This window comes from Cyrtonyx montezumae, unplaced genomic scaffold, assembly GCF_038088225.1.
Source record: "Cyrtonyx montezumae isolate F1298 unplaced genomic scaffold, pur_monq_1.0 scaffold_9, whole genome shotgun sequence".
Taxonomy (NCBI): domain Eukaryota; kingdom Metazoa; phylum Chordata; class Aves; order Galliformes; family Odontophoridae; genus Cyrtonyx; species Cyrtonyx montezumae.
In genome coordinates, this window is record NW_027072100.1 from 8,240,016 (window position 1) to 8,261,242 (window position 21,227).

General features: G+C 50.1%; 1 protein-coding gene across 1 annotated transcript in view; it reads right to left on the minus strand.

Annotated features, from left to right (window-relative positions):
- LAMA5 (laminin subunit alpha 5) overlaps positions 1-21,227 on the minus strand; it is a 75,595-nt gene that overhangs the window by 22,940 nt on the left and 31,428 nt on the right. Inside the window, exons 4-23 of the mRNA XM_065754394.1 lie at positions 20,143-20,261; positions 18,903-19,073; positions 18,669-18,766; positions 14,353-14,468; positions 13,411-13,529; positions 12,834-12,924; positions 12,278-12,412; positions 11,881-11,943; positions 10,537-10,677; positions 10,042-10,179; positions 9,487-9,621; positions 8,389-8,523; positions 6,744-6,881; positions 6,521-6,573; positions 6,228-6,327; positions 5,667-5,719; positions 5,159-5,264; positions 4,411-4,510; positions 4,112-4,268; positions 2,283-2,421 (exon numbers count right to left, since the gene is read on the minus strand). Coding sequence (XP_065610466.1) covers positions 2,283-2,421; positions 4,112-4,268; positions 4,411-4,510; positions 5,159-5,264; positions 5,667-5,719; positions 6,228-6,327; positions 6,521-6,573; positions 6,744-6,881; positions 8,389-8,523; positions 9,487-9,621; positions 10,042-10,179; positions 10,537-10,677; positions 11,881-11,943; positions 12,278-12,412; positions 12,834-12,924; positions 13,411-13,529; positions 14,353-14,468; positions 18,669-18,766; positions 18,903-19,073; positions 20,143-20,261 — 2,307 coding nt within the window. The remainder of the gene's footprint in view (positions 1-2,282; positions 2,422-4,111; positions 4,269-4,410; positions 4,511-5,158; positions 5,265-5,666; positions 5,720-6,227; positions 6,328-6,520; positions 6,574-6,743; positions 6,882-8,388; positions 8,524-9,486; positions 9,622-10,041; positions 10,180-10,536; positions 10,678-11,880; positions 11,944-12,277; positions 12,413-12,833; positions 12,925-13,410; positions 13,530-14,352; positions 14,469-18,668; positions 18,767-18,902; positions 19,074-20,142; positions 20,262-21,227) is intronic.

A 21,227-nucleotide genomic window follows, 5' to 3' on the forward strand; every position in this document is an offset into this window, starting at 1 on the left:
TAACAATTTTAACTGACAGGAGTGTACCTGAATAGCTCCTTGGCTCAGCTGACACGTTTCTGTAACCTTTATATTCATTAACTTTGGATGGAAAAACAGCAGAGCACCTAGAAGCAGACTGTCTGCCTGCCTGGCAGACTCAGGAGGGTTTTGAAGCACATGGTTAAGATGGATTCACTGAATATGGCTGCATGGGGAGCAGATGACATGAAGAAGTGGAGAATGCCACACGCTGACTATCTTGGTATGGTACATGGACATCAAGGCCAATTGCAGAGAGTCAGAAGCTAAAGCAAGGGCTTTTCTGCTGCTGGGATGAGTCAGCCTCCTCTTGTGTGTGCTAGCTCTGCAATGCACCTGGCTTCAGCCGGAGCCAAGCTCTCACTTCCACAGATGGGAAGCAAAGGTGAGAATGCGAGGAACGAAGAGACTTCCCTGAATAGGTCACAGGGCAGATTTCTTGATGAGCTGAAGTTTGAGGACTCCTTTGAGAGATTATACATCTCAAACTCAGATGGGTTGTGGAGGTGGAGTGGGAAAAACTGGCCAGTAAACCATATGCTTGGAAAAGGCTTCCCTTTTCACAAACCACATCTTGCCTTCTTCAAGCAGGAAGTGAAAAGGTCATATCTGACCATTTAATATCTTCTTTCCATGCTGCTTGTCCTTTACCACTTGCCCATTCTACTCAAGCAGAAGGTGGCCCAGCATTTCTGAAGCCAATTTGGCCTGTGAAGGAAGCTGCTCTCCTGGATCCCTTTGCTGGTGTACCAGTCCAGCAGTTTGCCTTTCAACACTAAAAAAATCAAACACTGCTCCTGAGCAAGGAGGGAAGCACTTTATGAGGCAAATAAGCTCTGCTGCTGGATAGGAAAGATCAAATACTTCTGGACCTTCGGTGGGATCCTCAAGCACGAGCTTCATTTATGCTTCTCTTGGCTTTCTGCTGTGTAATATGGCTGGCCTTCAAATTACCAGCTATTCTCCCCCTCCAAAAATAATTACAAAAAAGGTAGAAAAATAATATCTTGGCATTTCAAACTTTGCATATCATATCGAAGGCAAACATCTTCCATATCAACTCAAGAGGAGAAAACTTCATATATCGATAAAGTAATATGCTGAAGTCAACAACCTCATACAGTGCAAATACAGCAAGACAATGTTGCTGTACAGCTGTCAGAGGGACAAGATCAATCAGCCAGCTGTGCCCTAGGGCACATGCATGGCTCCAGGTCTGTATCTGCACAATCCTGCTCACATTGACTCCCAAAGTAACTGATGCCCAGGTCTCTAGGATTGTTCAGCCACCTTTTAGTGGCTCTTCTTCCTCTTCAGCAGCTCATGTTTTGATAAGAAGATAATCACTTGAGTACACTGCCTATATAACATGCAACTTCAAGTCACTTCCAAAGCCTGTGAAGCCAGCAGACTGGTTTAGGAGATGCACAAAGCAAGGACAAGCTTGACACATGGGAGTAGCTGCGAAATAAATCTAAGTCCAGCTGCCAAAGTTTGGATCCCATTGCCAGCACCTGGCTGATTCTGGTTTTGTGGAAGCTCAGCTCAGTTCTGCCTGGGGCACTGGGGTGACTCTGCCCCTTGCTGGAGAGACTCTATCAAGTTGTACAGGAGCCTTATCCAACAATAGTCTGGCTGATAACAGTCCTCAATGTGTAGCCCCAGAACTGGAGACCAGCTTGCTACTGCTGCGTTAAGTAAAGGAGGCTATAGGCTCAATCAGCCTTTGAGTTGGAAGGGCAGGGCTAACAGGTAAAGCCAGATGCAAGTGTCTTCTGGAAAGGATGATGTAGAAGGTTGCCTGGGATGGGAAGGAGGTGGCAATGGTGCAGGGGAGCAGAGCAGTCTGAGATCCTTACCTCTCCTTCGTGGCTGATAAGCTGTAATTTTGCCATATACAGTGGCCCCTCCTGAATTAATATACCTCAGGATGACATGGAACAGATAGAGCTCTGCCTCCTTCACGTTTACAGTGACTCTGATTTTATTCTGCAAAAAGCAAAAAAGCACATGGGGCACACGTCACTGGGAGGCCAGCTCCTGGCTGCTCACCTGCTCTTCAGGGGAGCCTCACCCACCTGCCTACCTGCCTGCCTGCCTGCCTCTCTTCCCCCTCCCCACCATCCCATGGCACAGCACTGGCCAGCCACCTGGGATGGGCACACCTGGGACAGTCACACCTGGGACAGGAGAAGGGGCAGAGGAGCAGCGACGCAGCATGGGATGCTCTGAGTTAGTCTAGAAGTGAAAAATGCACTTACAGTTGCCACAAATATTAAACTTTCCTTCCTCAACGACCGAGACCCTCCCTTCAACACTGGCGGACCCCCGGCTGACGTAGCGGAAGACGAGGCGGAAGAGGTCGGGGGAGGTCACATTGAGAGTCACCACTACCTTGGGCTGGTGGGAGAGAGAAAGGGGAGAGAAGCAGAGCACACCTTCAATTACCTCCACCGCCGACAGCCACCAGCCCAAGCGCAGCTGCTCGGCTCACTGCTCCCAAAGCGACATGCCACAGCACAAGGAGAAGACAAGCACCCTGACCCTACTGCACAGCCCCAGCACGGGCACCTCACAACCCCAGTCCCTCCAGGGCTGCCTGCAGAGCAAGCAAGCTGCCTGTGGGAAGGGGTGGGAAGCCTCGGGAAGGTTCTCTGGCACAGCAGAGTTGTTCAGCTAGCCTGGTACGCATGCCAAGTCAGAGGAGAGGTTTTAAGAAATCCTTGCTGTTCTTATCTACATATTGCTTTTGGGCTTTGTGATGTAACCAGCTAGCAGGTAGTAAATGCTGAAGGCACTGCTTTTGCTCTTCCACATCTCTGCTAAGATGCCTACAGAGAAGGCTGCAAGTGGAATTCATTCCTCATCCCTAAGAAACTGCAAGACTCATAACCACTGGTGTCAAGGGAACGTGGCCCTGAGTATGCATCAGTCCTCCACCTGTCTGGATACTGCTTGGGAAGACCTGAGTTAAACAGATGCTTCAGGTCCTACTCATTTTAAAGAGAACTGAACACCTGCTTAAATATCCTTCTGCTTATGGTGGAAAGCAGGGGGCATGCCAGGTGAGACTCCTAAGGAGTGTTGTATTCCTGGGAGCTGTTGTATTACTGGGAGCTACAGTTACATGCCCACAGGAGAGCAATGTGGAAAGACTTTGAAGAGAGCAAACTACAGGAGAGACCTGCCAGCAGGAAGCCGTAAGCTTGCCCTTCTGTCAAGGCCTATTTCTATCTCGGTGCCAACACTGGATGCAAAACAAAGCCAAGAGCTTGAGCATGAGCACCATCCTTAAGCTTTAAGGTTGGGGTTTTCGCAAAGGAACCTACAGTAGTTTGTTGCCTAGCTCTTAAGTACAAACTCACTGGAAAAGAGTTAATGCTTCTGGCCCCTCTGTTATTCCACTTAAGTGTGAAAAAAGTGAAAGAAAACTGAAAGTACACAAACCAGAACAAGGAACCTTACATGGGACAAGTGACAGAGAATGACCGCCCTGCACTCCATCCCCAAACACACACACAGGTGACACTTTAGCAGGTGCCATGCAGGAGAAGAATCCAATGAGAAATAAGAGTCAACAGATGAAAGAGCTTCATCTCTGGGGCTTAGACAATTCCAGGTTAGTGTAAATCATAGTTTTGGCAAGCCACCTATCAGCAAGAGCCGAGGCTGAGGTCTAAGCTGAATATGGCAGCAAAGAACTGCTTTATTTTTGGAAAAGAGTGAGAAGGTTACATGGAAAGTGGCAAGAAAGAGCAGAGTCAGATGGAACAGCCACAAGGAAACCCCGAGACAGTGTTTATAGACATCCCTGTAAGCAATCACCAAGCGACCACCTTTGTCTAACCGGATGAGGATGTCAGGGGACTCCCAGTTTAGGATCTTTCCCCTCATCAGTCTATGCTGTCCCCAGAACTACAGGAAATATCTCCACAAACAGGCTATATATACACTGTGCTGTTTATGCTGGCTGTCACATGGCTTTGAGAAGCACTTCGGGATAACAGATGCGTGCCAAAAGGACATCAGCTTTCTGCTGGCTGCGTCCTCCCTAGGGGGAGCTGGGCTGGGATGGAGCTACTCAGCATACCTGGATGGAGGACATCTGTGCATATCCTCTCCAGCTGAAGCCCTCAAACTCCAGTGGGTTGTAGCCAAAGCGCACAGCCCGGCCAGCCGGCGTGGTCCCTTCCTCCAGCTCAAATTTCAGGTGGTGAAGATCAGGGAAATAATGGTCCCGCTCGGGTCTGGGGAAAAGAAGGAGCGCCATTACCTTTATGTCCCCACCGCATCCAGGAGGACACCTCAGCCAACACACGGCCACCACCCAGATCCCCACGCAGGACTCCAGCCCCAAGGGATGGGTGGGCACCCCGAGGTGCAGCTTACTGAGTGCAGGTGGGCCCGCGCGTGTTCTGCCGGCAGCGGCAGGCTCCGCTCCGCTCCTCGCAGGACGGCCCCAGCGAGCCGCCGACGTCGCAGCGGCAGCCTGTGGGCAGGAAGCGCCTGTTTACATTCCCGCCACGCTAACGAGCTCCTGGTCCCTAATCAAAGGCGCACCCCAGCGGGTGGGGAGGCCGGGGCCGCTATTTTTATTCCATTGTATCCGTTTTCATATTGGCCCCGACCCCGCTTGGATCAGCTCCTCTTCCACCTCAGCGCCGAGCTATTTTGCAGACGGCTGACGGCTGCGGGAGGAACAAGGCTGCAAGCCCTCACGGCCGGGTGCTGCACCGTGGTGGCCTTGTTCCCTCTTCCCAGCCCTTTTGGGACCGTGTGGGCCGGCTGTCGGTGGCCAGATCTCCTCCTTCCCCTCTTCCCATGGTCACGATGGAGAGCAGCCAACCCCACGTGTCCATGTCCACCTGCTCCCAGCAGGAGGAAGGGGTACAGCTGCGAGGACCGCCGGGCTCTCATCCCTCAGCCTTACAAACCTTTGTCCACCAGTGGTAAAAGTGTGAATTTGGGCCTCCAGATACACAGTAAGATCCAGCACGTGTTCTAGGTCACAGTATGCTGAAAAGCAAGGGCTGAGACATCTGCTCCTTCTCTCCAAGGCTACCAATCAGTTGAGGTATGCTCCAGGGCCAGCCCTTGTGCCCCCCTCCTTCACCTGACACGTCAGAAGGGGACTCACCTTGGCACCCGAAGTAGTTTGCATTCTCCATACTGAAGTAGCCATCCTTGCACACTGAGCAGAACTGGCCACAGGTGTTCGGTTTGCAGAAACACTGCCCGTTGCCCTAGAAGAGAGCAGGGATGGGAGCTGACTCCCTCTCGTTGCTCGTCATGGCTGAGCCATTACTCAGCTACGTGGGTTCTAGTCAGAGGTGCTGGAGGAACATTGTGAGTTTCATGTTTCCTGTGTGTGGGTGGGCCAGATAAGGGCCAGATAAGTGCAACTGCCCAGAAATCCAGGCAAACAAAAATCCAGGCATCCTGGGCCAGACCCAGAAATATTTAGGTGCCTAATTTATGACAGGTCTTAATCCTATGTTGTCATGCAAGCACAGACTGTGGTGTGACCTTTGAGAGTTCAACATCAGGATGGGAGTCTCCAGCAGCTGCTAGGAGAGACAGAGCTGAAACACGCCCAATACAGCACAGATTCAGAGGTGCCTGGAGGCAGCGAGGAGCAAACCCACCTGCTGACACTCTGCAATTCCACTGATGGTGCCCTTGGTCTCACACTTGCAGCCTGGAGAGGGGGAGATGAACAAGAAAGTCAGAAGAGTGCTCAGCACCCGAGAAGAAGCCTGATGGATGACCATTACCCACCATTTCAGAGGACACTGCCTGGAATAATAGGACCTGGGAGCCAGTCAAGTAGAGGGTAGCATTGCACCAGGGCTCACTTCCATTTTAGACAGTTACCATTGCAAATACAGCTGTCAAAGACATTTGACTTTTCTGCACATTGGGCCATTAAAGTTTAAGCGTGCAAAGCCTTCAGGGAGGGCCAAGAATGGCACAACTCTTTGCATGAGCTCTGAGATCCACTCCAAGCAAGAAGTTCCAGGCTCTAGCCTTCCCCTTCTCTAAGAAGTGTCCCAGATACCTCCAGCTTTGAAAAATCTCATGGTAAAAAGGAAGGAAAGGTATCATTTCCATCCAACAGTGGTGGCCCCCAGTGGGTTGGGTTTGAATCTTGCACCATTACAGCGTGGAAAGGACTTTTGGGGGCTGTGCATTTGCCATATCCTTACTTGTGCAGCCATAAGGGTTGTCTGGAGTCAGGTTCCAGTACAAGGGCTTGCATCTGTCACAAGCTGGGCCTTCAACGTATGCCCGACATTCACAGGAGCCCTGGAGACAGGGAGGAGAAAAAAGCAGGTGAGAATGTGCTGAACATAGTGTCTGCTACCCTAGGGTGAACAATGGCAGTTTCCAGAACTGTGCTTTAGGAATGATTTGGCCCAAGCGAGAAAAAGAAGGATCATGCAAAAAATAAAAATAAAAAAGGGCCTGCAGAGGTTGGGCAGGTTCATCAGATACTCACCGGGGCCAGTGAGGGATCCGCAGTCACTAACCCAGCTGGGTTACACGAGCCCACTAGAAAAGAGGCACAAGGTGGGACTTACAAAGACACAACTCACATCCTGGCTGCTCCTCAAAGCCGTTATTTCTTCCCTCACACAGCCGTTAGGGAACGACATCCCATCTAGCCGCACCACATCCAGGACCCCAGAGTCCCTGCCCCAGGGGATGAAGGGGGCTACTACCTTCACAGTGTGGAAACCCATAGGCGCCCGGCACGCAGCTGTCGCAGCGCAGCCCCATCACTTTGGGCCGGCAGCTGCACTGCCCCGACTCCTGGTCACACGTGCTGTGCAGAGAGCCCTCCCTGGAGCACTGGCAGGCTGCAAAAGAGGGGAGAAGAACTGCTGGGCCTGCAGGGCACAGAGAATCCTGCATTCAAGGCCTCCCTCTGGCAACCACTTCTGTCTGCCTGACCTTCACCATCACCAAAGTAGTGAAAAACAGGTTATAAATAACAAATGCGCTCATTCTTTGATCTAGTTGAGAAAGAAAAATCTTTTAAGAAAAACAGTGTTTTCACATTTTTTTATCAGAGCCATTCACGCACATCGATGTGTTTTTCAGTGGTGGGGGAGAGAAGCTTTGGTTACAGAAAAGGGGATTGTGTGATCTCATTCCAGCAAACAGATCTACAAATGCTCATTTGCACCCAGGCTCTTAGGAGCAATGCTCAGCCACGATGCACGTGGGCAGCAGGTCTGCAGTGCAGGACTGTGCACAGCCACGGCACTGCTGGGGGCAAAGGTGATGGCTCCACATTTCACACACAGCATGCTTCCTGCAAACCACAAGAGATCCTGCTGCCCTATGGCATAAAAGGTCAGTGAGCTGCTGGGGAGCTGCCCCTGCCCTCCTGGCACTGCCAGCACTCCTCAATTCCCTGCTCTGATGCCGAGGGGGACGTGGGTATAGCAAAACACTGCTAATTAAACAACCAATTCTTAAAAAGCCAGGTTCTTCTTGCCCTGCCACGATTCCTCTACAGCTCTGCAATCTGGATACTGCTTTAGGAGAGAAAAAAAACGAGTACTGAATTCCTACGAGACCACTTCAGCCATGCCTCCAGCCTCTTCAAAGGAGCACCGCCGGCACCAGCAGTTGCAAGGAGTGCTCTGCCAGCTGGCTGCAGCTCAGGCATCTACATTTAGTATGGTGCAAGAGGGTGATGATACTCTTTTGTTGCTTCAGGGAAATGGTATCACAGATTATTTTTTAATGAGCAGTAAATTCTTGCTGGGAGACATAAGAATACATCTGGCTTTCAGTCGGGCTGCCAGCAGGAGGGAGACAGGGACACTGCCTGGAGCTGGAGAGGGCCATTCAGAGTACCCAGGGCTCAGTCCTGGCACCACCAGGAGCAATGCAGTGCCCAGGGAAGTCACTGCAAAGCTCTCACCTTGAATTTGGGGCTGACATGAAACCCCAAATCCTGATCTTTCCGAGAGGAAGTCTGAACCACAGCTGGTCTCCTATTTACTATCTGTAGGTTAGCCTCTGTTCCAGAGGCCTTATAACCACACTGCATTTTATTTCCAACCAAGCAGACAGACCCAAACTCGTGCTGTAAGTGACAGTGAGTTTGGAGAGACAAAACTGCACAGCCTCTGGGGAAGCATTCCTTAGAGATGTTTACTCATTACAGAGCACGCCTATCAGATGAAATAGCCAGGTGAACTGTGCACAAGGGAACTGAGTCCTGCTGCAAGAGCTGCTTCTATACCTACATAACTCTCGGAGATGGATTATGGAAAGGGAAACCATTACTAAGCCAGTAACAGCAGCTATTCCCCTTCCTCCTCTGAGATCCTCACGAGGGTGGTTACTCACGTGTGCAGCTGGGGTACCCATAGAAGCCCAGGGCACATTGGTTGCAGGTGTGCCCTGCAAAATTCACGTGGCATCGGCACTGCCCAGCTGGGCTGCAGTTGTTGTCCACAGCACCACGGGAGTCACAGGAACAAGCTGCAAGAGCAGAACTCTGATGAAACACCTGAACCACGGCCAAGCACTGCTGGTCTGAACTATCAGTTAGTCCCACAGGGATTAGTTATTTATATCAAAAAGGAATTCATTTCTTAATTCCGCAGAGAGATGGGGAATACTTTCATCTAGAGTCACAGCAGTACCAGAAAAATGTCCCTGAGAGGCGGTGAACTTTATTTTTTACAGCCTATTCAATGCTCCTTTAGCAAATTAATGCACTAAAGCATGTGTCCAACCCATCAGTTTTATGTTTTCCGTGCCCTCTTTTTTTAACATTTTAATTAAAATATTAAAAAGAAGTTTTGTTACTTATATACATTAACTATATTACATGTTTTATGCATGGCCCCAGACAATTCCTCTTCACCCAGTGGAGCCCAGGCAAGCCAAAAGATTGAACACCCATGGACTAAAGAGAGACAAGAAGGTGTAAGCTGGGACATTCAGACACAGCTTGGCTGTGATGAGGAAGTGTGACCAAGAAAAGCCTTCAGACTATTATTCCTTCAGGCTTTGGCATGATCCGTGACTTCCAGAGCAAGCCTGCCAAATTCTTAGTGCAAACAACGTGGGTTTTGGTTCTGAGAAGCATCAAGATTCTGTGAAAAAAGGCATGTTTTGGGGAACATGACAGACAGCAGGAGCTGAGTGTTAATGCTCACTAAAATGCCCCTTGTGAATAACCAAAACTTGAGGCATACTCAAGCAACTTCTAAGGCTGATGCACGTTAAGCAGGGAGCTGAGAGGGCTTCTTTCCCGCATTCAGCTGCACATCCCCAAGAGGAAACCACCAGATGTGGTCCCCAGCTGCCTTACTAGCATGGACCCAGCTTGTTCTCCTTCACTTGCAGCAACAGCCTCCCCTGACAGATGTTTTAGGGAGACAGAGTACCCTGACAGGAGGCCATCCCCATCCCTCTGCTGCTGCAGTGGGTCCTTACCATAGCAGTGGGGGTAGGAGTGGTGCCCAGCGCTGCACTGCTCACACCGTGGCCCTGCGAACTCGGCCCTGCAGAAACATCTCCCAGAGGAGTCACAGCCTCCTGGCAGAGTCCCAACAGCACTGCAGCCACACACTGCAACAGAAGGAAATCATCTGCTGTGTTCCAGGAGCAAAGCTTGTGGTGCAACAGGGCTTTTTCTGAGGCCCTCGAGTGGGCACGTAAGTGTTCGAGCTGTTGATCTCTGCCCATTTTTGCATGCCCACCAAAATACCCACAAAACCACATTCTGGTCTTCCTCTGAAGCCCTACCAGAAGACTGTGGCTCTGCTAAAATATCTACCCTACAGCTGGCAAAGGCACACTGCTGCTCTCACACTGATCGCCACTGTGCCACCCTTGCCTTGTGCTCATCTTTGGGCATCTCTTCTCCAGTAGCGTATCTCTAAGCAAGGCAGAGATCATCTTTAGACAGCTTCTGCCAGCACAAAAGGATCTGCTGCACACTGGTCCATTCAGGGAACCCACCCAGCCCTGGGGAGGACAGATACGCACGCTGGCACAGGGGGTAATTGAAGTAACCAGGAGCACACTGATCGCACGAGTGCCCTTCAAATCCCGTTCGACACAGGCACTGTCCTGTCTCACTGTCGCAGGTGCCATCATACTGACCAGGGCCGGAACACTGGCAGGCTGAAAAGCAAGAAGGGCACTAGTAAATAAACAGCTTTTTAGTCTCTTCCCCTCCTAAGAAAGGAATCAAACTGCTGCTTCCTCTGGGCTGGAAACTGGAGAAACCACAGGGGACAGAACTGACAGCAAGCATGCCCAGTCCAGAACTCACATCCATATGGAATTTCTCAACAGCCCCCCAGGGCTGGGAGGACACTAGAGGGTCATGGCTGGGTGGAAAATACCAGCAAAAGTCCTGGGAATTTATCACTTGGAAGTGAGGCTGGAGAATTCCTCTCTGCAGAGTGAGCAGAGGGTGGGGAGAAGCAGGGAGGTGAGCAGCAGGAGGTGTCGGGCTGCTAACCCTGAATCACTCACGCTGGCAGAGGGGCCCATAGTGGCCTGGAGTGCACTGGTCACAGTGTGTCCCCTGGAAGTTGGGTTTGCACACGCACATCCCCACCCGAGGGTCCTTGCGACAGGCATTGCCTTCTGTCCCACCGGCATAGCAGTCACAGTCTGGAGAGGGGACACACAACAGGCAACAACATGAAGAGGGACAGAAGATGAGATCGGCCTGCAGTTGATCTCTGTTGCTTAGCAGAGGTCCATAAGGATGGAGAAAGGGTTGCAATGCAAGACAATAGCTCACAGGGTTGTCCCCTAATAACCTTCGTATCAGATGCAAATGTTTTAATCAAAGCCTGCTCAGGAGAGCAGCACAGCTGGCTCATGGGGTTGCAGGGTGGCTGGGAAACCTCAGCATCACACAGTGTGCAAGGTGCTGGTCTGGCAGCAGGACAGTGCACAGTGCAGATACTGCATAGCTCAGTCAGGGCTGATTTGGTGCAGCACTGCCCAAGAGCTGTGCACAAATTACCACGGATTTGAGCTACCAAGCTGGCTCTTTTCCTGCTGCATCCAAGCCCTTCTCCCTGTCAGGGCCCTCATCCAACTCAGCAATAGCATGGGTGGTGGGCTGGGGGAGGGAAAAGCAAAACTTGTCCAGCAAGCAGAGGGAGGTGGAGGCAGGGAAACGAGAAGGGAAGTGAGAAATTCCAGCTCAGGAAAGAAAAACTTGCCTGGAAGATACAGAGTTTAAAATATCATAAGGAAGGAAAAGGTTATCTGAAGCACACTGGGAGCATGAGACAGGGGAGGACACAGTGGGAAAAGAGAAGAAAAAGGACAAAGCTGAGAGAGGTGACTGCCAGAGAGGAGGGAGATGGAGGGGGGGCATGGCTGAGAGCTCCAAACAACACAGAAGGCAACATGGAGAGAGCAGCCATCTGCACACACATCCCAGATGCAGCAGTGCTGCTCGTGGCTTCGTGCAGGGGGTTGTCAGCACAGACCCACTGCACCTTCCAACCCAAAGACAGTGCACAGCATGCATGGCAGGACAGGTCTGTATCAAAACCCAAAGGTGGAGAATACAGCTTGAATTCCACCTCAACCACAGCCTCTCCATTATCTTAGGGAACTGCTTATAGTGAGACCAGAAGAGACATTCCCTCATGCTCCGAGTTTCCCTGTCTACAAGGGGAATCATGCAGCTCACTTTCCCCTACCCCTCAGCTGCCTCCTTTCTCAGAACCACTATGTGTCAGGGTTGTCACTTACAACATACAGGCACTGTGAGGTGAAGACCTGATCTTGCTTTAGGGGGCACGGTAATAGCAGGGTGATTGCCAAAGCAGCAAAGAAAATTGCAGTGCTTACTTATTATCTGTCCTGCGGGGAGCACTTGTTCTCCAGTATGGTTATAAACAAAGGCTGGAACAGCTGCATGGGGAAAGAGACATTGCGCAGGTCACCACAACACACCAAAAATCAATTACAGCCACTTTGAACCTGGGCTCCTGAAAGATATCTTTTTCTCTCCTGCACAGAAAGTGAGAGAGCAGATGACAGACAACAAAGGTCCCACTGACCCTCTGCTTCCATCTCAACCCAGACCAAGCCTGAGCCCGTCCACACTTGTAGGAACCACTACTGGGACAGGAGTACTGACGTGGCACGGGATAAAGAGAGAGAGCAGTGCCAAACAGAGCTCCAACAGCTCCTGTACCTGTTGAGTATAAGAGGTCCTGGACCTGGCCTTGCTTGCTGTACTTACGGTAGCAGTGGGGGAAGTCCAGGTATCCCTCGGCACAGGCATCGCAGTGCTCCCCGGTGTAATTGGGTTTGCAGTAACAGCGGCCAGTGAGGTCCTCACAAGTGCCATCGGTGAAGTCAGACTTGCAGTTGCAGCCTGCAGAAGGACAGCAGTTATCATCACTGCTCCTTGCCACAGGCATAACAGGGACACTGCTACAACGCAGTGTCTCTGGAAGAGGCTCCACAAATTCTGCATATTCTCTCCAAAAATAAGAAGTGTGATTTTGCCTCTTCAGATGAATTGCTGCCACTGTCCTTGTCACACTGAGCAGTCCCAGGGAAAGCAACACAACCCTGACATGCTTCTGCAGGAGGCCCCAGGTCCCCTGGAGAGGCTGTGGTGGCACTGGAGCACTCATGGGAAGGAAGTGTGGTAGAACAGCACCAGTCACAGCACCAGACCAAGCTGGGCTCCCCATTGGGATAGATATAACCCACTGCTGCATGGAGATCACAGACCCTGGGTCACCAAGTGCAGGAGGGGGTCTGTAACCTGCAGAAGAAATCACACTCACGATAGCAAATGTACGGAGAGTCAATCGGGTGATCAGGGGACCGGTAGTATCCTGGGATACATCTCTCACAGTTAACGCCTGTGGTGTGATGCTGAAAGACAGAAGGTGAGAGAGGCATCAGTTCCTCTGCCTGCAGGAATGGGTTCATGCTCATCTGTCATTTACTAACAGGGTTCAGAGGGAGTGACTTGAGAGCACACAGAAGACTGAAATCCGATCAAAATTTCATACGCTGATTTGAAAGCAAAGCATTTCCCGTGTAAACTATGCACCCTCCTGTAACTCCAGCTTGAGTTTCAGGTTCCTATTCGACCTCAAGCCCATTCTGCTTGCTTCAGACTGTTTCAGGCTAGGAGGTTGGGAGTGATCTGCTTTCTACAGCTAAAATGTAGGTGTGCTGTTCTTATTACTGGAGCATACTCCTTTCACCTACAGAAAAGAAATCAGTTTTCCAAGGAGAGACCCTAATTATGATAACAGAGGATGGAGGGGCAGAGCTGCCAGTGAGGCTGAACTGCAGGTGTTAGTGCAGAAACAAGCACAAGGATCTGAACAGCCTTTTCCAGTGCCATCCTACCTGACAGTCGATGCAAACACCTCCTCCTTCAAACTTGTCTTCTCGACTTTTGCTGGCTTTGTGACGATCCACCTCTGGGTCGTAGTAGCAGTCATAGGCATGGCCATTGCAATTGCAAGCTGAAAACACAGAGAGGTTGCAGCTAAGTCACCAACCCATAGGGGTCTTTGTGTCCCCGGATGGATCTCAAGAGATTAACTCTTCCTGATGGGTTACATTTCAATGAGGAAAGTCACCTGAATGCATCACCCAAGCTTCGGAGCCCAAAAGCACAGAAGAAACAAAGCTCTGTCACAAAGCTGAGTTTAAAACCGAAAAAAAAACCAAACCCAGCAGGCATAAAACCAGGACAAAAGTATGTGCAGGCATGTAGAGACGAGAAAGAAATCACCCAGCTCTGGGGGGGCTCCAGTAGTCTGGTTTAGAGGGCAACATTCTTGCTTTCAACATTCTCAGCACAAGGTGGGAGTGCTGTCTGTAAGCCCACAGCAGCAGGACCCAGCCCTCCCGTGCTGCCCTGCCCTTCTGTGAGACCGTGCGGTGCAGTTACGCTCTGCGCTCCCACAGCGGCACAAATTCCAGCGTCGGCGTTTACCAAAGGTTTCTCCAGACAAATAAAGATGTCCCATATGTAAACAGACCCAAGTGCAATTCATCTTGGAGACAGAATTGAGCAACGGGACCCGCCTGTGTGAACCCTCGGACACGCAGGAGGAACTGAAACGTGATTAGGATCATAGCCCTGTACAGATCTGAGGGCGAGCCTCCACTATACAGAACGAACCGCTGTGTACACCACGCTGCAACCGTGCCAAGGAGCTACACATCACCACCCAGCACGCTGCTGGGGGGAAGACTTCACCACACTGCAACGTCAAGCGTGGTCAGCCCTTGCTCTGTGAAACAGCTGGCAGGAAGGTGGCCAAACCCAACTCGACTTACGCTGGCATTCGTTGGCACTGTCGGCAGTGGCAGGTTTCCACGGGAACTGGTTGAAGCCGGGGCAGCAGCGGTCGCAGGACCCGCCGCAGGTGTTGTGCTGGCAGTCACACTGCAGCCTGCAAGGGCGAGGAACAAGGCATGGGGTTTGTTTTTGAAAAGAAGGCTTTTAAAACATTTTTCCTAATGTTTGATTTCTTTTTTTAATTTTGCCCTGAGCCAAGCTTTACTTCGCTTCCACTGTTGCTATGTCCCATTCTTCTCCCCCTCCCTCATCACTTCGCTTTTATGGAGTAGATGAAGAATAGAACAAATCAGTGTGACGCTGCCTAATCTGCTCTACAAAGCAGGAGGAACCTGAGCTGAAGCAAACCAGCACACAAGGGGGCTGTGTGGTGCAGGGGCAGGGGCAGGGAGATGTCTATGTCACCATGCAGGGCTGGTGGGAAAGGGATAAACAGCAGCCCTGAGCTGCAGAGGGACAGGGCCACGTGCAACCTGTCTGCTCCTCTGGGTGTACCTGTGCTTGCAGAGAGGAAGGCCCCCATGAAATGTGAATTGGGACTTTTAGCATGCTCGCTGTGAGCTGCACCTCCTGCTCTCTGGGCAGCACGGGTGGGCAGTGCTGGGTGAGAAACCTCAGCAGCACAATGATGGATCTCATCCTGCACGACCACAGCGTTGATTCATTAACGTCAGTGACATCATCTGCAAAACTTCCACTTAGCAGAAGGCAATCCCCATCCAAGACAAATGCTTTCTGTTGTATTAGACTTACGGATAATACAGCATGTTCCAGCTTTTATCTGTGCAATTACTCATTTCCCCTCCGGGCTTGCCTGCCACTCCCATCTCTCCCTCCTCCAATTCAAAAGCAGCATTTAAAAATAAAAGTATCTTTTTTAAAACAGCAGACACAAATGGAGCAGTCATTCTGGGTCAAATGCAGAGGTGCAGACAATGACTCAATGACTGCAGTGAGTGGTGAGTGCTGTGTTTTCTACCTACGTGTATTTTTAAGAACTGAGACCCTCAAGTGTGCATACGGTGAATAGCTAGACAGAGGCAGCAGCATGGGACAAATGAATTCATTTTAATGAAATATGGAATTACATGAAAGTTTGGGAAACACAGGCAGGACCCACACTCCAGCACATCTGCTTCAGCCTGAGAGGCTGAGGCAGGAGGTCCTGGCTCTGCTCCCAGCCCCAGGGGCAGCTCTCCCCATGCAGATACCATGAAACACACAGCTGCAGTCTTATGATGCCCCATCCTTATCCACATCCATGCACTGGGCTGTGGCCAGGAGAGTCCAGGCTGCAAACCAAGACCCTGAGGGGGTGTCTGGTGCCTATGCAGCAGAAACGAGCTCTGAAACATTCACTTTATTCTTCTGTTGTTTCACAAGGAGCCCCACTGGAAGACCAACCTTGGCCGTGCCTCGGTAACAAACCCTCTGCAGACCTCTCTCCTGGCTGACCACTGCCCAGTGCTCCAATGAAACAGTTTTTTTATGGTTTTTTGGTGGGGTTTTTTTGGTGTTGTTTTTTTTTTCCCCCCACGGCAGCAGATGGAGATCACCACTAACGCCACAATATGTACATGTTAAAACGACAGTCATTGAGTCAGGGAACTTACAAACCTGCTGAACAGTATTAATCTCCCTGGCTGGAAGACATGGCTCCAGCCACACGCCCCAGCTCTTTAACATCTGAGATGTTTGAAAAGCATTGGTTCAGTTCCCAGAATGCAGAAGGATGGCCTGCAATGACTACGCATGCTTCAGATGCAGAAGAAACCGTTTATTTAGTCTCTGCTGTTCAGAGTTAGCAATGACCTCGCAGAGCTCATCTATCAAGGCAGCTTTACTGCACCTTGTGCTGAGTCCGTGCTGCTAATGAATTATGGACAAATGTTCATAAGCTACAATATTTACATGTTTCATTGATTGAATATATACAAGGAAGAAGAGGGAGCGGCTGCATTCACATAGCACACGCATTTCCTGGCCATCCTGCTATAAATATAAAACCACAGCCTTCCACTGCGATTGATGCTCAATAGCAGACAGTGTAAACAGTTTTCCAGTGAGTAACTGTGTCATGGCTGAGAGTGGCACATGAATGCTGCAGGATCTGGACTTGGCCAGGACATCAGAAAAGTGCAATGAGGAAAAAAATGCCCATTTCTCTAACTGCTTCTGATTGTACCTGCCACCTGCAAAGGGACCCGTGGGCTGCACAAAGGTGCCAACACACCTGGTGCTTCCCTTTCAAAATGGGAGATTGCTCTTTCCAGCATTTTTTTTAGCATTCAGGATCCATAAGAGCTCAGTGCAAACAGAGAAGGCTGTGAAAAGTGCAAAGGACTTACAGGAGTCTGCAGCTTTCCCCACAGCGTGGGTCCTTGCACACACATGCACAGTGGGACCAGACGTGTTGCCAACACAATCTGTCTGGAAGTGAGGCCTCCGTAACTTGGCACTTCAGAGAAGCTGGATAAACATTATCATTTATGGCCAGGAAGTCTGCTCATGAACGTGCTCCATCACGTCCTAAAATCTTTGCCAAGATTTCTAGCTCAGCTCACCTCCACCAAAGTGCTCATCCTGCTTCTCTGGGCAACATAAAAACCAGGCACATGCTGAAAAGTGAAGTTAAAATGAAAGGCAGAGACCTCCCAGACAGACTGAGACATAACTGGGCTTTTCAATAGGGCCAGGCCAACTCACATTCCTCATCTCCCTCTGCGTTTCCTTGCCCTCTTACTGTCATGTCAGTGTCTGAAGAAGCAGGACGTGTGTGGGGGAACACGTGGCACCTCCTGCTCAAATGGGTTGTGCTGATTTCTGGAGGAGTGACACAGTCCTGACAGCTGAAGTCAATGACACACAAAGGGACAATGTGTCCTGAGCCCCAGCTGCCTCAATGATGCCTCCTGTCATGCAGGATTATGGCAGGTGTCACACATTTCCACTGACAGCTCTGTGCTTCTGGTCATGCTAACAGGGCACAGTAACAGCACGAGAAGTTTTTCTGTATAACCAGCACCTTTGTCCTGATGTCTCCCAAAAGGCCTTAGGGATGTTATATGCTGACCATACAAAGCACCTGAGGAGATGTTTTCTCCTCTAGGCAAACACAATCTGTTCTGGGTGAAATGCAACAGCTGCTTAACAAGCACGTGCTGCAACTTTAGAGCACAGTTTGGGGTTAAGAGCGAAGATGCCAAATGCATCCAAATGGGAGTGGATGGATTCTGGGAGGCAGAGAGAGTCATCAACACAAGTGGCACTGAAAAGGCTCCCCAACAAATCTTTCCTCCCTTCTCACCCACCAGGGCATTTCTAGGTTAAAAAAAAATCATTTTGCACCACAAAGTCCTTTTGCTCTGGTACATGAGCATGCAGTGCAGCTGGCCACACCAAAGGCTAGAAGAAAAACAAGGAACTGTGCACTCAAATATTTATGAAGTTCCCTTTGTCAAGGAGCTCAGCACACTGGTGCAGACTTGCTTCTCAATACATCTTTGTCTTAACACTTAGTAGCTTTTAAACTTGGCTGAGACTTAGCAGAGCTTTATTTTAGAAGGTCCAAAAGCTCTACATGATCCTTATGAGAAAGTAATACAAGCTTCCCTCGTCCAGCTGAATCTACCCATCCCTTTCATAAAGGCAACATTCAGGAGGCAAACAGATGGCTAAGCAGCAACACTTTCATGGTCTGAAGCAGCTCTTTGGTATTTCAAATTGCTGAGGCGGATGGGAAGAGTCCCATGAGCCAAAATATAAAACTGTTTTGCATGCTCGTTCTTCTGCAAAGAGTGTTTGTTCAGTTACATACATAACTGATCTATGGCTCTTATGAGAAGAACAGGACAGCAGACTCAGGTTTCACGGGAGACCATCCATTTATGGAGCATTGCCCCACTTCTTAAGAAGCCAAATGGGAAGCAAGAAACTCCTCAGAACAAGTTGAGAAACAAATCCTGGGCTGTGAAGATGGGTTCAACAACAGCACCAACTTTGTGTGCCCACCTTCCCATTGCAGGACTCTTTCCCCCCAATAGGGAAGGCAGAATTGTGTACAGGGAAACCACACCAGGGAGCTGATCTGTCTGAAAGATAGCCTGACAAAACAGGTTTCAGTTCTGCTATTTTGGCTGAACTAGTTTCTAGTTTGTTCCCGGGGCAGAGCCAAGAGCAACAGTACTGGCACAATTAGGAGCTCAGGACAGGACTCAACTCACACTGGTACGTTCCATTCTTAGCACAACAATTCAGATGCTTTTGTAAAGAACTGGTATTTTGAAAAACATACCTGTAAGGGTCACTGGGGTCTTTGGCATCGCAGACGTCTGCATGGCCATGGCAGACACAGCGTCCTCCAATGCTGATATCTTTGATGCTGTAGTAATACTGCAGAGCACAAGAGAAGTTGTCTGTCAGTATCGTTATGAATAAGCTCCACATTCATCAGGATTTTATGCACTACTACAATGTGTTAGCCCTCTAACACCCCCACCTCGTTAGGAGGTATCGAGGCCTGCCTTACCCTCCTGGTCACTGTAGGGTCCCTCAAAGCTTTGCCCATCAGGTGCCCGAGCAGAGTGTTTGTCTGCAGGAAGCGCAGTCTGATGTTGGTGGCCTTTGTGAAATTCCGTAGGAGAGGAGAGTAGGAGAAGTTCATGGCTCCTGGGCGCCCATTTACCAGAGAGACAACAATCTGTGAATGCAAGGAGACAAACTGGCATCATCCTCTGATATGGGGGGAAATCTATGTCTCCGTCAGACGAACCCAATCTACTCTCTTTCAGGACAACTGAATCATCGCCTTGCCACCCTGATTTGTTTTAAAACTGAGCAGTTTAAGCAGTTTCCAAAAGTCAAGATGGAACCATTAATGTGACAGCACCTTCTGTCACTGAAAAAATAACAAAACAAGAACTCATACAATCACAGAATGGCCTGGGTTGAAAAGGACCTCAAAAATCACCAAGTTTCAGCCTGCCTGCCATGGGCAAAGTCACCAACCACTAGGCAGTCTGCCCAGAGCCACATCCAGCCATGCATCCAAGGATGGGGCATCCACAACCTCTCTGGGCAGCACGTTCCAGTGCATCACCACTCTCCAAGTGAAATCTGTTATGTAACTGAACAATGGCCAAAAAGATCAGCCCCAGAAGTCTGTTCCCTTAGCAGACTTCTAGCATGGAACGTAGCATGGCTCTCTCCCTCGTGCCACAGCTCCTACAGGGTCTGCTGCTTCCACCCCTGGAGAGCTGAGCATTTCTAAACTCTGTCCAATGCAAGCACCTGCCTGATATATCTGCCCCTGCTTATTACCTGCTCTTGTATAGGAAAATGGATTTTAACTGTAGCGCTCCACAGTTTGCAAGTTTATGTTATTAAGCCCTTTCTATCTCCTCTCTGCTGTTCTCCTCAAAAACCTCCTACTTGACTTGCATTTCTTAAGATAAATGCCCATGGCTCACTGACACTTTCTGCAGCTCCTCCGGGTTAGCTGGGCTGAGGGCAGGTGCCCCATGTAAACATAAGTATGAAGGGAAACAAGCAAGAGGAACACTGCTTCCATCAGCCTCGTGGCACAGCCACAACCTACCCAAGCATGAATACAGGGAAGAATTTCCCACTGTCTTCTAGGAGACTATTCTGACTATTTGAATGCCCAGTTATCAAACCAGCTTTTTTTTTTTTTTAATTTTAATTTTAATTTATTTCCAGCCACAGAAACCCTGGAAACCCCAAGGAACGAAAAATATGTGATGGCTCACCTCCCCATTTTCTAAAGGCACAATTCGGGAATACTCAGTGGTGCAGATAGCATGGTCATCCCTGGTGATGCGATCCACGGTCTGCAGCCCAAACTTCTCAATGCAGTCCCTCTTTGAAGCTGTTTACCAACCAGAGATAAAAGCAGTAAGACAAAAGGAACAATTCAGAGCCCTGTATTATTTCTCCATGCTGGCCAACAGGAGAGATGGACACTTTGTTAAGCACTCACCAGGTAAAGATTGCTTTGTATCAACTCTCTCATTGCTAATGCACGTGTTTCACTACTAGGAAAGTAGGGAGTCACTCTAAGAGTAATAGACACCTCCAGAAGCGCCTCAAACAAAGGCTCATCCTCAGCATTGCAATCCTGCTCCTTGAAACACTGCTTTGGCAATGCTGAGCTACACCCATAGGAAGACAGTGTGGAATGTTTCAGTGCTGGTGTCTGGCCCAGAAGCCAGCAGTGCTGGGAACAGCAGACTGGGGAAGCCCATCCCAAGTAGAGATGAGGTCAGAGCCTTCCCCTCCACAAAGGCACTGCCCAGCACAGTGAGAAGAAATGGGCTGATCCCACACAGCATGCTCAGCTGGGGCAGGCAGGGCTCTGCTGGAACCGGGCACATTTCTTGACCTGTCCCCATTTGTAATGCTGCATGGGGAACCCTTCATGCATACAAACACTCCCATAAATCTCTCTCCATTTCTCCTTTGGTGGCTGTGGAAGGCACGCTGCTTTCCTGCCACGGAGGATTTGCATTGCCACGGTCCCATCAGCTGCTCTGGCAGATGCTTCCCACGATGGTCATTCCTTCCCTCCCCAGGCAGAGCTCAGCCTGAGCTCCCAGCAGCAGGGCTGGCAGGGGCAGGGTGGCTGGGGGGCCGTACTCCTCCCACCAGGAGCAGGGCTTGAGGCAGCACAGAGCTGGTGGCACCCAGGGCATGGCTCTGGGGAGCACTTACACTTCTGTAACTGCTCGTAACCATCCCAGTGAACAGAACAGTGTTTTTCTTAGACTACCTACAGAATTCCCCAAGCCAAAAATAAACCTCCACATAGGACTTGCTGTGCTAATGAACCCAGCAT